The sequence below is a fragment of the Lissotriton vulgaris genome, chromosome 11 (genome assembly GCF_964263255.1).
Source record: "Lissotriton vulgaris chromosome 11, aLisVul1.2, whole genome shotgun sequence".
NCBI lineage: Eukaryota > Metazoa > Chordata > Amphibia > Caudata > Salamandridae > Lissotriton > Lissotriton vulgaris.
In genome coordinates this window covers 690988220-691001501 of record NC_141699.1, presented here as the reverse complement: position 1 = coordinate 691001501, position 13282 = coordinate 690988220, and the positions used below count along the sequence as shown (strand labels likewise).

General features: G+C 37.7%; 1 protein-coding gene across 1 annotated transcript in view; it reads right to left on the bottom strand.

The window, feature by feature from the left end:
- LOC147683337 (calcium-activated potassium channel subunit alpha-1-like) overlaps nt 1-13282 on the bottom strand; it is a 799658-nt gene that overhangs the window by 544120 nt on the left and 242256 nt on the right. The window contains exon 9 of the mRNA XM_086942523.1: nt 492-597. Within this exon, the coding sequence (XP_086798649.1) occupies nt 492-597 (106 nt within the window). The remainder of the gene's footprint in view (nt 1-491; nt 598-13282) is intronic.

The following is a 13282-nucleotide window of genomic DNA, read 5'->3' as shown; positions in this document are numbered from 1 at the left end:
TTAGACACATTTTACCAAATATGTAAAACCAGAAATGTCCCAATAAACCAACCATGTATCACTCCACACCAAAATATAGACCAATATTTAGTTTACATTTATGTTAAATCTAGGACACCTTAACATATAGCAGGATCAAATGAAAAGGGTGGTAGTCAGAGTCTGATTACAAATATGAAAAAACATCATGTAATGTACTTACATTTTGAGAAGTTGCCATAGAAAGTTCCTTAATGTTTAATTTGTTTTTCCCAAAACGTATACGTTAACCCCTTCAATGCTGATGACGAGCTCAGCTCGTCATCAGCCACGGGGGGCGTGTGCGGATGACGAGCTGAGCTCTCATCTTACGCGGCTTTTAGAAAAAAGCCGCGTAGGGGAAAAATAACCGCCGCAGCGATGCGGTTAAGGGGCTTGCCAATCTAGAGACAAAATATCTTCTTCTCCACACAAATGTACAAGCCAAAATGGTATAACCTGGTTGTTCCTACCTTTACTCGTGTCAGGTCATGATGCCTCATTACAGACCCATAGAAGAAGGTGGTGTAGAAGTAGTTGTGTTTAAAGACAGCTTCTAACTCCAGACTGGGGACAATCCTATGTGATTTCAAACAGATAGAATAATGGTTGATCGATCACCGATGCACTGATGCTTGACAGTAACTTCCATAATAGATATTGTGAGTGTTGAGGTTCAATTTTCATACAAGTAAAACAGTGACTAAAACTGTGCTATTGTATTGTTGTCTATTTGACACATTAGCTTTACTCTCTCAGTGACATCTTCCAAAGCTATTGCGGTAAGCTGCTCTACTGCAGGTAGCTAGTCAAGAACCCATTAAACCTCAGCCTTTTTCCCCATCTTAAGGTAGAATGCAGAACAGACATGCAATCAAATGTATATCAAACATAGAACATTGTTTGCAGATCATAAAACCAGAAGAATATCAATGAACACTCAAGGAGTACACCAAAAGCATGCATGGGTAAAAGCAATCAAACAGAAGTTGTTTTATATACCTCATATAGGGTCTAATGACCAGCGTTGGAAAGAGTAGAGAAGACTCATGTTTGCTGACAATTGGCTAGAGGAATCAAAGTGGCTATACTATGTGTGCCAGGCCTCTAGGGAACTAATGGAGATTAATGTTGCTTTGTCTTACCAGCAATATGATCTATTTTACATACAGATATCTAAATGATTGTTTGGTGGTTTTCCACATTGACATTCTTCAAGGAATGTTTAACTATGAAGCAGTTGTATATTAGCCTCTTGGGTTGTTCATAGAACAACCATCCCCTGCTTTTGGAGCAGAGAGAGAGATTATTTAACTTCAAATACAGCTTTAAGAATGTTTTCTGCCCCTGCTAAGGCAACTGATTGTTGCATCCATGAAATAGCAACTGAGAATCTGCCACTTCTTAGAACATAGGTATTATCTCTCTTAGGTACAACACATGTTCCATAATGAGTATATTACATTGGATAGAGCAGGGCAAACAACCACGAAAATCAAGGAGCCCACTTTGAGCAGAGATGCAGAAACAGCACCCTGCTTTCAGCATTGCATACAATATTTCAAAGCCCCTTTTGTATTAACAAAGATCTCTTCATGTCACCCAAATTGAAGTAAGGGGGAACGATGGCTAGCAGGAGCAATGCTGAACAGCAGCACCCTTTCAAGCTTCCAGCTGTTTTGTGTCTGGCAACAGGGTCCTAAAAATCAGATGCACATAAAAGAAATCAGAGAAAATTTCTTAGAAAACGCCACACCCACGATAAACTGTACATCAGAGAAAAGCAGAAACAAGCATTGTCAATGGCAATAGGTCTGTTTTCAAAGGAATGTTCTATTGTAAAGGGAAGCATTACAAGTAAATAGCATGGGAATAGATATGAATTTGTGAGGAAGCAGAGAACTTTTGAATAATATTGGTGTCAGATGAAAGGTCAGGTGACAGTTGCACTGTGAACCCAGATCTAAAAATCTATGTAGGTTAATGACTGCCTTCTTCCCATTTGGCTGCTGCCAGAGAAAAACAACATAAATTATCTGGTTTCCCATAGAATTCCATTCCAATGTCAGAAATTTGCCCTGAAAATTGAAGCTCAGTCATCTGTATAAATAAACAAAATGATCACAGCTGTGAGGAGGTCAAGCACTTATTTTGTGGAAGCACACAATGTCTTCCCAATCAAAACATGTACTCCTGGCCCTAACATGTGGGCAGAGCTAAAGACCCTTTCTAGTGTTGCTCACATAATTGGCTGTCAACAGCTGTGCTGTCAAGCTAGACCATAAACAGCTACTGCCGGGTTTAAGGAGAGATGTGGCTTGTGCAAGTGGAGATTTCTGATGGCTCTGGGGAGAGAGTGGAGGTTGGGAACCATTGGCTTCCAGCAGATGGAAGGTTACTGAGCTTGAACAAGAGGAGAGTGATGCTGGCATAGAGTGTCTGAGTTGGGAGATGCAGGAGTAATTGCCATCCAATAGAGGAGAATGGTGGCAGCTGGAGAGTATCATTCCTTGCTAACGATTCAGCTCATTTGAATTTCCCCTAATCTGCTGTATAAACTCTCGATAGACCCCATAAAATAGAGCTGAGGGACTGGAGTATCACTTAGACCGTTCCTGATGGAGGACGTGTTTCTCAGTATTGTACAGTGAGTCACACCTGAGTAAAGAACAGACGAGGGAGCACTTAAAACCAGTCAGGGGCTGGATATGACTAATCATAGATTTGCACTTTAGCAAGGCAAGTGCTTGAAAGGCAAAGAAATCAGTAGTGCTAGCAGAAGTGGAGAAGGAGGGCTTCCACTTCCAAACTAATATTCAGGGGTGTACATCAAGGGGAATGTTTGGTGTGTTACCCCCGCATGCCCCCAATAAAAGCATTTTCTAGTAACTAGTTGGGTACAGGTGCTTTCAGTCGGGTATGATGATGTGTCTGTTGGATTTCACCAGGAATGTTTACATGGACACAGATAAACACAGACACACTTTTACCCTCTCTGTTTTGAAAGTCTTCAAAAATGTTACTTATTTTACAAAATATTGTGTTTTTTCTCACTTAGTACCCCTACCAACCCACATTAATCTTCCTTTGCACTGCCACTTTATCTCCTCTCTTGGGCCCTGCTTGTACAATCAGGGGCGTTATCAACCCCCACTTTAGCCGCTCCGGGGGGGGGGGGGGGGGTCCTCAATAAGCCTAGTCTGTCGGCAAGTCAGAAATTATTATTTGTAGCAAAAATTACACTGATGTCTCAGTTTCTTATTGGCCATATTCCCAAGGGAAAACGTAGATATCCAGAGACACTGGCCACCCTTTTCAATATAATAAGCGATTGGGTGAGGAGTATTCGGACAACCTTAGTGGGTCACAAGATCCATGACTTGTGAAAGAAAGTGCTAAACAGAGTTTTCTGAAACTTTTGCCATAAAGTACTCAAATTGTGATAGAGGTGCAAGAAAGCCATCTTTTAAATTACAGTTGGTCAGCATGTTTTAGCTCCTCCTAGTCATTGGACTTTCTTTGACTTAGCATACTTATTATTGACTGATGTAAATTACAAGTGGCACATTTCCATGTAAACATGATGCAAAGCATGTTTAGATAAAATGAACAAAACATTAAACTGTAAGATCCACTTTTCTGGTTATGATGGAGCAGATTTCATCTGCAGTCATGCATTGTTTTATTTTTTGTGCTTCAGACAGACTGCATTTAAATTGCCAACCACCTTTTGGTGCAAGTTAAAAACACGGCACATGAAAAACATGAAAGTGAGGCCTATTCAGTCTGAAATGCTTTTGCTGAATTAACATGTGTTTTGCAATGTAGAGGAAAGTGGCCTTTTTAGCTTTGAAGATTAATAGAATATGTTTCTCTCTTTCCCAGCTCATCCCTTATAATCTACATTCACTATTTCTGTCTTAAGAGACTTAGACTTGTTGCATATTTTGATAAATATTTTCAGTTAATAACACCTCTTTTTATAATGTGTGTGAATTAATAATGACCAAACACTACACAGGGGGCTAAATGCTTTCTTTGCATGAAAAGCTATCTAAAACACTAAAGCATGTTGCTGTGTGTGTTATATTAACTGTGTGCGCTACATTAACTGGGTGTGCTTTTAAATTTTACACTAAAGCATAAAAATGCCATGTTGCACATTTATTTTGCATGTTGTCATAAATAATAGAAAATCTTCTTTACACTAATAGCTTGGCTAGGTAAACATTTATAAGGGGTATTAGTATGGAGTTGGGAAACATAATGGCCTGATTTACATGAAATTAATATTCTATTTGTGTTTGTTTTATTTTTGGGACTACCATTAAATGGCTGCCTGTGAAACCAGCAAGGCTATGGCTTGCTTTGAAAGAGAAGAGAGCATGCGCAGGCACCAGATTGACTCAAACTACGGAAGGAGTCAAGGACATCTTGAACTGTACATTCTTGTGATTGTGCCAATGTACCAGTTTGATAAAGTATCCGTCATGCTGCGCTGTGACAGGAAGGAAGGAAAACTATAGAAACAGTTTCCCTAGCAATTGTTGCAAACTTATAAAATGTATTTATCATGTATGCTTCTTTTGTTAAAACTGGTAAAGTCAGGTTTTTAGAATGAGTCAGGGTAGTGAGAACTCATGCTATTATGACTGACCAATCACGTACAGGTTTTCCTGAAGATGAAACATTTTGTGTAGTCTGGCAAGGATTAGAGTATAAAAGCCTCTCTGGAGGGGCTTTGGCTTCTAGGCTCATTAGGGGGTGTGTGATCTCTTGAGAGAAGGAACAGATTAGACCAGACATTCTATGGGTTAGGTACGAGATCGTCACGGGATTCAGCCTTGGGCGTCCGAGGAGAGTCAGGGGGAGGTTTCTTGCTTTCACGTCATATTTTGGCACTTCAGGCCACATTCCTTTGAGGTCTGGTGAAGGAGGGGCTGTCTCGCTCCTTTTTGCTCTTTAGACACAGAGATGCACAGAGCAGCAACAGATAGAAAGGCTTTTTAGATTTAGATGCTAAACATTAAGTTTATGCTTTGACTAATTAATTAGGTCTGAAAAGATTTATTTGTCTTATGCATTTATTTCTCTTAATGGGAGATTTTTGCAAACTATTTGATTTTTGATTAGCCTTGCAAGACTATTTTTCTTAGAAACTCTTTAAGAGTTTTGACTGAAATTTTGCGCCACATTTTCTTTCCTATATGTAATGCTTATATGCAGACTGTAATATGTTCTGTATTAATGCTATTTTTCGTGTTTTCCAAATTCTGTAACCTGATTGATATTTTACTAATGAATAAAGGGTCAGAGGAAAATTAACTTTTGACTAGAAAATAAAACCTTTTAAATACTCAACAACTCTCTTTATTGGCTTAAAATAATAATTGCATTTTTGACTGTTCATCTTTATTTAAAGTCTCCTGAAGGTAATACATGGTGTGAAGGGCCCAACAGCTTTTTCAGCGGTAAATAGAGGTAGCATGAGGGTTTTGCATTGAGAAATTACCAGAAGAAATTACCGCTCCATCAGTTTTTGGTAATCAGAGGATGGTCATTATTGATTAGTTTGGTGATTAATGATTATTGATTTCACCATCAACTACTCAACTAATGGATCATTGACCTTAAGAAGGGAAATAAAATAATTGCCCAAGTTAGATAAATGTCCAAGTCCTGATTCCTGACTCCAATGCTCAGAACCTGAAGACTGGCAAAGTAGTACTGGAAGGTGATGCAAGAAGTGGTGTGAGTATCAATAGGGTTGTGAAATATTGTTAATATGCTAGCATGTATTTTTGAAGTGTTGAAAATATTAAGTTTTTTTTTACTGTTGGTGACATTTTGCTCATTTTGAATTGATGGTGTTATTGATTATATTGGTAATTTCATCTGACATAATTTTTGGTTATTGATTACATGTTTTAACTCTTTATGTCTTGTTCTGTGTTGTCTGAACACGCAGGTATGCACACCTGTGGAATCCCGGGAAGGAATAGCGGGTGGTAAATGGAAGCCACACTGCACTGAGGTCACTCGTCTATTGGAATAACACTGAGAAGCTAGGTAGGGCTGGCAGTGTTAAATTAGGGACTATTTTCTGTGTGAGTGATTGATAGCAAAGAGTTGGCTGGTGAAACTTTGGTCTGATATCACCTAGAAAGGGTCACACTAAAGGAGTAGAAGGTTCTTCTGAGCTTGATTGATAGCAAAAGGGTTCGCTGGTGAAACTTTGCCTAAGATATATCCTGAAGGATAAGTCCAAAGGAGTAGCAGGTTCTTCTGAGCTTGATTGACAGCAAAAGGGTTCGCAGGTGAAACTTTGGACTAAGATATATCCTGAAGAATAAGTCCAAAGGAGTAGCAGGTTCTTCTGAGCTTGAGTGAAAGGTAAGCGGAAGGGATTTACCTGTAGTGTTTGAAGAGTAAACGGAAGGTCTACTTTGTGAAGGATAAGCGGAATGTGTTACTCGCAGTGAATATAAATCTATCCTTTATTTAGCACAACAGACAGAGTCGCAAATGTATTTATGTTGTTACTAACAGAGTTATTGATTAAGAGAAAATATTGCAGTAAGGTTTTGTGGAGGGTCAGTGGTAGGAGTGAAACTGACTAAAATTCAGACTGACAGCTTTGGAAAAAAGAAATTGCATTGAACTATTGCAAAAATGAAAATGTTTGCAGGCTTAAAGAAGCTGTTAGGAGGTAAAGTGAAAAATGTGTTTTTTATTGGTGATGCTCCTGAATGAACACCTGTGCATTTTATGTCTACCAATTTGGGACAAAATACATGTATGTGGGTTCACCAATGGTGCAATATTACTGAAAAAGAGGGTGCTTTGAGCTTTCCAAAAGATGGTACTTTTGAATTGCAAATTATTGACAAATTAAGGGAAGTGTTAAGTGAAATAAAGACATCATCTAAAGCTGCACAATTTGAGGCCTTAAGCATATGGGAAAAGGTAGCAAGAGAGAAAGCAAGTGAGGATAAAAAGGTAAAGCACCAAATGCAGGAGAAGAGAATTAATGATGATAAAGAGCTTCAAATAAATAATGATTCAGGGGATAAAATAATAGATGCATTGTTAACTGAGTGTCCACCACTTTAGGTGGTTCCCATGACAAATACTGAAAATAGTGCACCAGTAAGCACTACAGTGGCTACTGCTTCTATTGAACAGAGAAAAACACAGATTGAGAAAACTGTGCAAACATTTCAGATTGACCCATTACCTGTTGATTCAGCACTGACAGTGATACCTCCAGGTGTTACTACTTCAAATGTGCCTGATTCAGTCCAAGCATTGCTAACTGCAGTTGCACAGATAATGCATAGAAAAATTATGACTGTCCCAATTAATATGGTCCCTACTGAAGAGGTTCAAAGAGCTGCAGAAGGAGTGATTATGGCAGAGTTTATTTCAGAAACTCAGAATTCACAGATTATTGAACAGAAATTACCCCAAGCACTGAAAGGTGAGGGGAAAATGTCCTTTACAACATCTTCAGCTCAGGATAAAATAAATATATTTGAAAATGGGATTTCTCAAACCTGCTTTGAGGAAGCAGCAGTGATTAAAAAGATAGAAAACATGGGAGAACATATTAACACAGGCCCTAAAAAAGAGAGACAGCTTAGTGTTTTAAATTCAGCACTTGAACATGGAGAAAATAACAGGCCATGCTGTTTAAATAATGAAAATGTGAACCAGTGTCAGGAAAAAGAATTAATTTCCCTGAGTAAGGAAACAGTTGCATGTGCATTAACTACACATAATGGCCTGACAGATTTGGCTCAAAAATATGAAACTGATGTTTCGGGAAGTTTTCCATCTCAGAAAAGTTTTAGGGTACATATGTATGATGAAGCAAATGAGAAAATGTGTTCTTCAGGAATGCAATTGCACATTGCCGATATAAAATTTATTTTTAAATGCAATGGGTTTGAGCAATTAGGAGACAAATGGGCAAGAAAACATGAGAAGAAAAAGAAACCACCAGACCTAGCAAGGAAAATGGATAAGAAAAAGAAGCCACCAGATTTAGTTGAGAAAAATAATAAGCAGAATGAGGGAGAAGCTTTTGCTTACTCATTGAGAGAAATAGTGGGAGAAGTGCATGTTCCTATGCCACAGAATAAAAGTGAACTTGCAGCATTCCTGAACACAATCACACAATTGAGAGACAAGATTGTGCTGTGGTACCCACAAGTTGATGGATTTGTTGAAATATTAAAAGAGTTGTGCATTAATTTCGAAATGTTCTTTTACATTGCCATGCAGAATGAATTGTGGTTTGAATCTAAAGTTATTCAAAGGCCAAGTGAAGAGGCAATGAAAAGGGTTTGCATGAATGCACCATCATTTTCTGTTGTTATGGACGAAAATATACCAGTGATTATTTTCCTGAAGGGCAGAGTGCCAGCAAAGGATGTTGATTGGGTACAGATTAAAAGAACACAGGATGGAAGTAAAGGTGGTTTGGTTTGTGCAAATTCAGGTATGGATGTTGTACTGCTGGAAAATATGTCCTTTTGCCATCTTTATAGCAGATTTGAGCATTGGAAGAAGAAAAATAAATGTAAACATGATGCACAAAAACATGGAGAAATGCAGATGCAAAATATACCAGCTAAGCAAATGCAAATGTCAGTTCAGAAACAGGTACCTATGGCAGGAATTTTCCAAGCAAAGATGGTCCCACAAAATATGGAAAAAGCTCACATTAATTTAAATAAGGTGTCCAGAGCAAGAGTGAATTATTTCCAGAGACAAAATGAGAACACAGTCCAACAGGTTGCTGTGTTTGAAAATGAGAGTTTTAACCCTCACAATTCAGAATTTACCAAGTGCATTGTGAAGGCAGAGAAAAGTCCAGATTTAGTGGCAGGAGTTTTAAACAAAGAAATTACAAACCCAGTTTTCGAAGAATTTGAACCAAAATTAGGCCCATTTGAGGAAAATTACAAAACTGTTGTCTGTGACTCAGGCCTAGCAGGAAAACAATTGTTTTGCAAATTAAGAAGCACAGATTACTGTACATCAGATAATGTTCATTTTCAGAAGCCTGATGAGGAGGTACAATTTAAAATGGCCCAACCAGAGACAGCTGTAGCATTATTTTTAGAAAAGACAGTTGAAAAATTACCTTCTGATTTGGAAAAAATAATAAACACAGAAATAAGAGAGTTCACAGAGAAGGATGTCAGATTAATAAAATGTGCAGAACATGTCTTATTAAAATTAGAACTAAATGACATGTATTCAGGAACACCATCAGTTGCAGGAATTTTACCAATACAAGGATTTTTGATGGAATTGATTAGAAGTTTATGTAACTTTCTGATCACAGGTTCAAAGAAAATAAATGAAAAGAACAGAATAGTGCAGGATATTAAAAGCATATTTTTTCCATGTTGTCCTGTGGTACCGAATCCAGCCAATATATTTTTTCACATTCCATGTGCTGAAGAATGGCTTACTTTTATTGATCTTTGCCAAGTTCATGTCACAGTGCCATTGCAGGAGAATAGCCAGGAGTACTGTCAAAAAGAAAATGAATGCCTGGGAAACAAAATTGCAAAGGGAGCTAGAAAGGTATCACCAGAAAGGGTGGAAATAATTTCCAAGATAAATCCACCTCAAACGAATAAAGAAGTCAGAACATTTTTGGGAATGGTTAGCTGCTGTAGAAAGTGGTTACTAAACCTTTCCCTAGTGGCTAAGCCTTTACTAAGGCTGACACATGAGAATGTGTCTGATCCGCTTTCATTGGACAACAATTGCACAAAAGCATTCCTAGAGTTGAAAGAGAAAGAATGTTGCGCCCCAGCACTAGGAATGAAAGTTTATTTGAAAGAAAATACACCAATTTGCAGTGAGAGGGAGGGCTGCGCTCTCTCATTGCCTATTGAAAAAGATGAATGTTTTCAAAGGTCTGTGATGTATTGCCCAATGACCTTTGACCCTAACTTCACAGAAATGTCAGCAAATGATTTGGTTTGTGATGAAACTGAATATGAGTGTCTACATATCATGAAAATATGCATAAAGCCAAATTCAGACTTTAAGGATGAACGTCTGAGTCAGCCCAACAATGTCCATTTTGTAGATGACCCATGTTTGAAAGGTGACATATTAAAAGCAGCACATGCTATGCTCCTTATACATGATGTTGTCAAAGCTTTATGGCTTTCAGTAGTTGCCCCAATGGAATCTTCACAGATGAATTAAAAGTGGCTCAAGAAAATGTTTTTGAAGCAGCACAACAGGGTTGTATCAGAACTATTTTTGAAAAAAATGACAACTGCAAAGTGGCAAATGTGTTATTGCAAAGACTGATGCCCAGGTATAGATTGCCAGTTTCTCTGAAATCAGATCATAATGAAGTCTCAAAGATAATGAGTGCAGAACAACAGATTGGACAAGGAGTGGATTGTAGCTATCTGCCTGAAGTGTCAAGCATAATAAAGCAACACAATGGCAGCACAGAGTTACCTTTTGCAAAAGACTGTGTTTCAGCAACACTAAAGTGGCTTGAAAATGAATATGCAAATGCACTTGTGGAAAACACTGAGGAGAACACTAGCCATTGCTGTGTAGGTCTGGTTGATGTACAGTGTGCAGTTTCTCATCAGATTGCAGCTGCTACACAAGATCTGCATAATGGATGGTGCAACAACTTTGATCTGAGAGATGCTGTGGTGAAACATCTGAATCTGATCAAAGTGAAAATAAGAGTGAAAGGCATTGTTTGAAAAAAGTGCAAGAGATTGATGGTGCTCTGTCAGAGTTTCTCAGCCTCTAAGTAGTCTAATTTGCATTGAAAAGGTAGAGAATGCCACACTGTATGAGCCATTCTGATGGCAAGCTGATGACAAAGAGAAAAGAAATGCTGAAACTGTCCTGTTTAATTTTCCTTTTTTATTATTTTAGTTACTTATTTTAAAGAAGACTAACTGTTCCAAGAAGCTACTTACAGAACTCTGCACTAAAACATTTGAGCTTGGCTATATATGATCTGATTACAGATAGACTTGTGTTTGCCTCAGAAATAGAAGTACAATTGTTATATGCTCAGCTTTTGCAATTTTAAAAGAAAAGTCACTTTTGAAAATGAAATATGTGTGATGAATTATAAATCATTTTATTATGATTTGAATAATCAGAAGGGTGGATTGATGGAGCAGATTTCATCTGCAGTCATGCATTGTTTTATTTTTTGTGCTTCAGACAGACTGCATTTAAATTGCCAACCACTTTTTGGTGCAAGTTAAAAACATGGCACATGAAAAACTTGAAAGTGAGTCCTATTCAGGCTGAAATGCTTTTGCTGAATTAACATGTGTTTTTGCAATGTAGAGAAAAGTGGCCTTTTTAGCTTTGAAGATTAATAGAATATGTTTCTCTCTTTCCCAGCTCATCCCTTATAATCTACATTCACTATTTCTGTCTTAAGAGACTTAGACTTGTTGCATATTTTGATAAATATTTTCAGTTAATAACACCTCTTTTTATAATGTGTGTGAATTAATAATGACCAAACACTACACAGGGGGCTAAATGCTTTCATTGCATGAAAAGCTATCTAAAACACTAAAGCATGTTGCTGTGTGTGTTATATTAACTGTGTGCGCTACATTAACTGGGTGTGCTTTTAAATTTTACACTAAAGCATAAAAATGCCATGTTGCACATTTATTTTGCATGTTGTCATAAATAATAGAAAATCTTCTTTACACTAATAGCTTGGCTAGGTAAACATTTATAAGGGGTATTAGTATGGAGTTGGGAAACATAATGGCCTGATTTACATGAAATTAATATTCTATTTGTGTTTGTTTTATTTTTGGGACTACCATTAAATGGCTGCCTGTGAAACCAGCAAGGCTATGGCTTGCTTTGAAAGAGAAGAGAGCATGCGCAGGCACCAGATTGACTCAAACTACGGAAGGAGTCAAGGACATCTTGAACTGTACATTCTTGTGATTGTGCCAATGTACCAGTTTGATAAAGTATCCGTCATGCTGCGCTGTGACAGGAAGGAAGGAAAACTATAGAAACAGTTTCCCTAGCAATTGTTGCAAACTTATAAAATGTATTTATCATGTATGCTTCTTTTGTTAAAACTGGTAAAGTCAGGTTTTTAGAATGAGTCAGGGTAGTGAGAACTCATGCTATTATGACTGACCAATCACGTACAGGTTTTCCTGAAGATGAAACATTTTGTGTAGTCTGGCAAGGATTAGAGTATAAAAGCCTCTCTGGAGGGGCTTTGGCTTCTAGGCTCATTAGGGGGTGTGTGATCTCTTGAGAGAAGGAACAGATTAGACCAGACATTCTATGGGTTAGGTACGAGATCGTCACGGGATTCAGCCTTGGGCGTCCGAGGAGAGTCAGGGGGAGGTTTCTTGCTTTCACGTCATATTTTGGCACTTCAGGCCACATTCCTTTGAGGTCTGGTGAAGGAGGGGCTGTCTCGCTCCTTTTTGCTCTTTAGACACAGAGATGCACAGAGCAGCAACAGATAGAAAGGCTTTTTAGATTTAGATGCTAAACATTAAGTTTATGCTTTGACTAATTAATTAGGTCTGAAAAGATTTATTTGTCTTATGCATTTATTTCTCTTAATGGGAGATTTTTGCAAACTATTTGATTTTTGATTAGCCTTGCAAGACTATTTTTCTTAGAAACTCTTTAAGAGTTTTGACTGAAATTTTGCGCCACATTTTCTTTCCTATATGTAATGCTTATATGCAGACTGTAATATGTTCTGTATTAATGCTATTTTTCGTGTTTTCCAAATTCTGTAACCTGATTGATATTTTACTAATGAATAAAGGGTCAGAGGAAAATTTACTTTTGACTAGAAAATAAAACCTTTTAAATACTCAACAACTCTCTTTATTGGCTTAAAATAATAATTGCATTTTTGACTGTTCATCTTTATTTAAAGTCTCCTGAAGGTAATACATGGTGTGAAGGGCCCAACAGCTTTTTCAGCGGTAAATAGAGGTAGCATGAGGGTTTTGCATTGAGAAATTACCAGAAGAAATTACCGCTCCATCAGTTTTTGGTAATCAGAGGATGGTCATTATTGATTAGTTTGGTGATTAATGATTATTGATTTCACCATCAACTACTCAACTAATGGATCATTGACCTTAAGAAGGGAAATAAAATAATTGCCCAAGTTAGATAAATGTCCAAGTCCTGATTCCTGACTCCAATGCTCAGAACCTGAAGACTGGCAAAGTAGTAC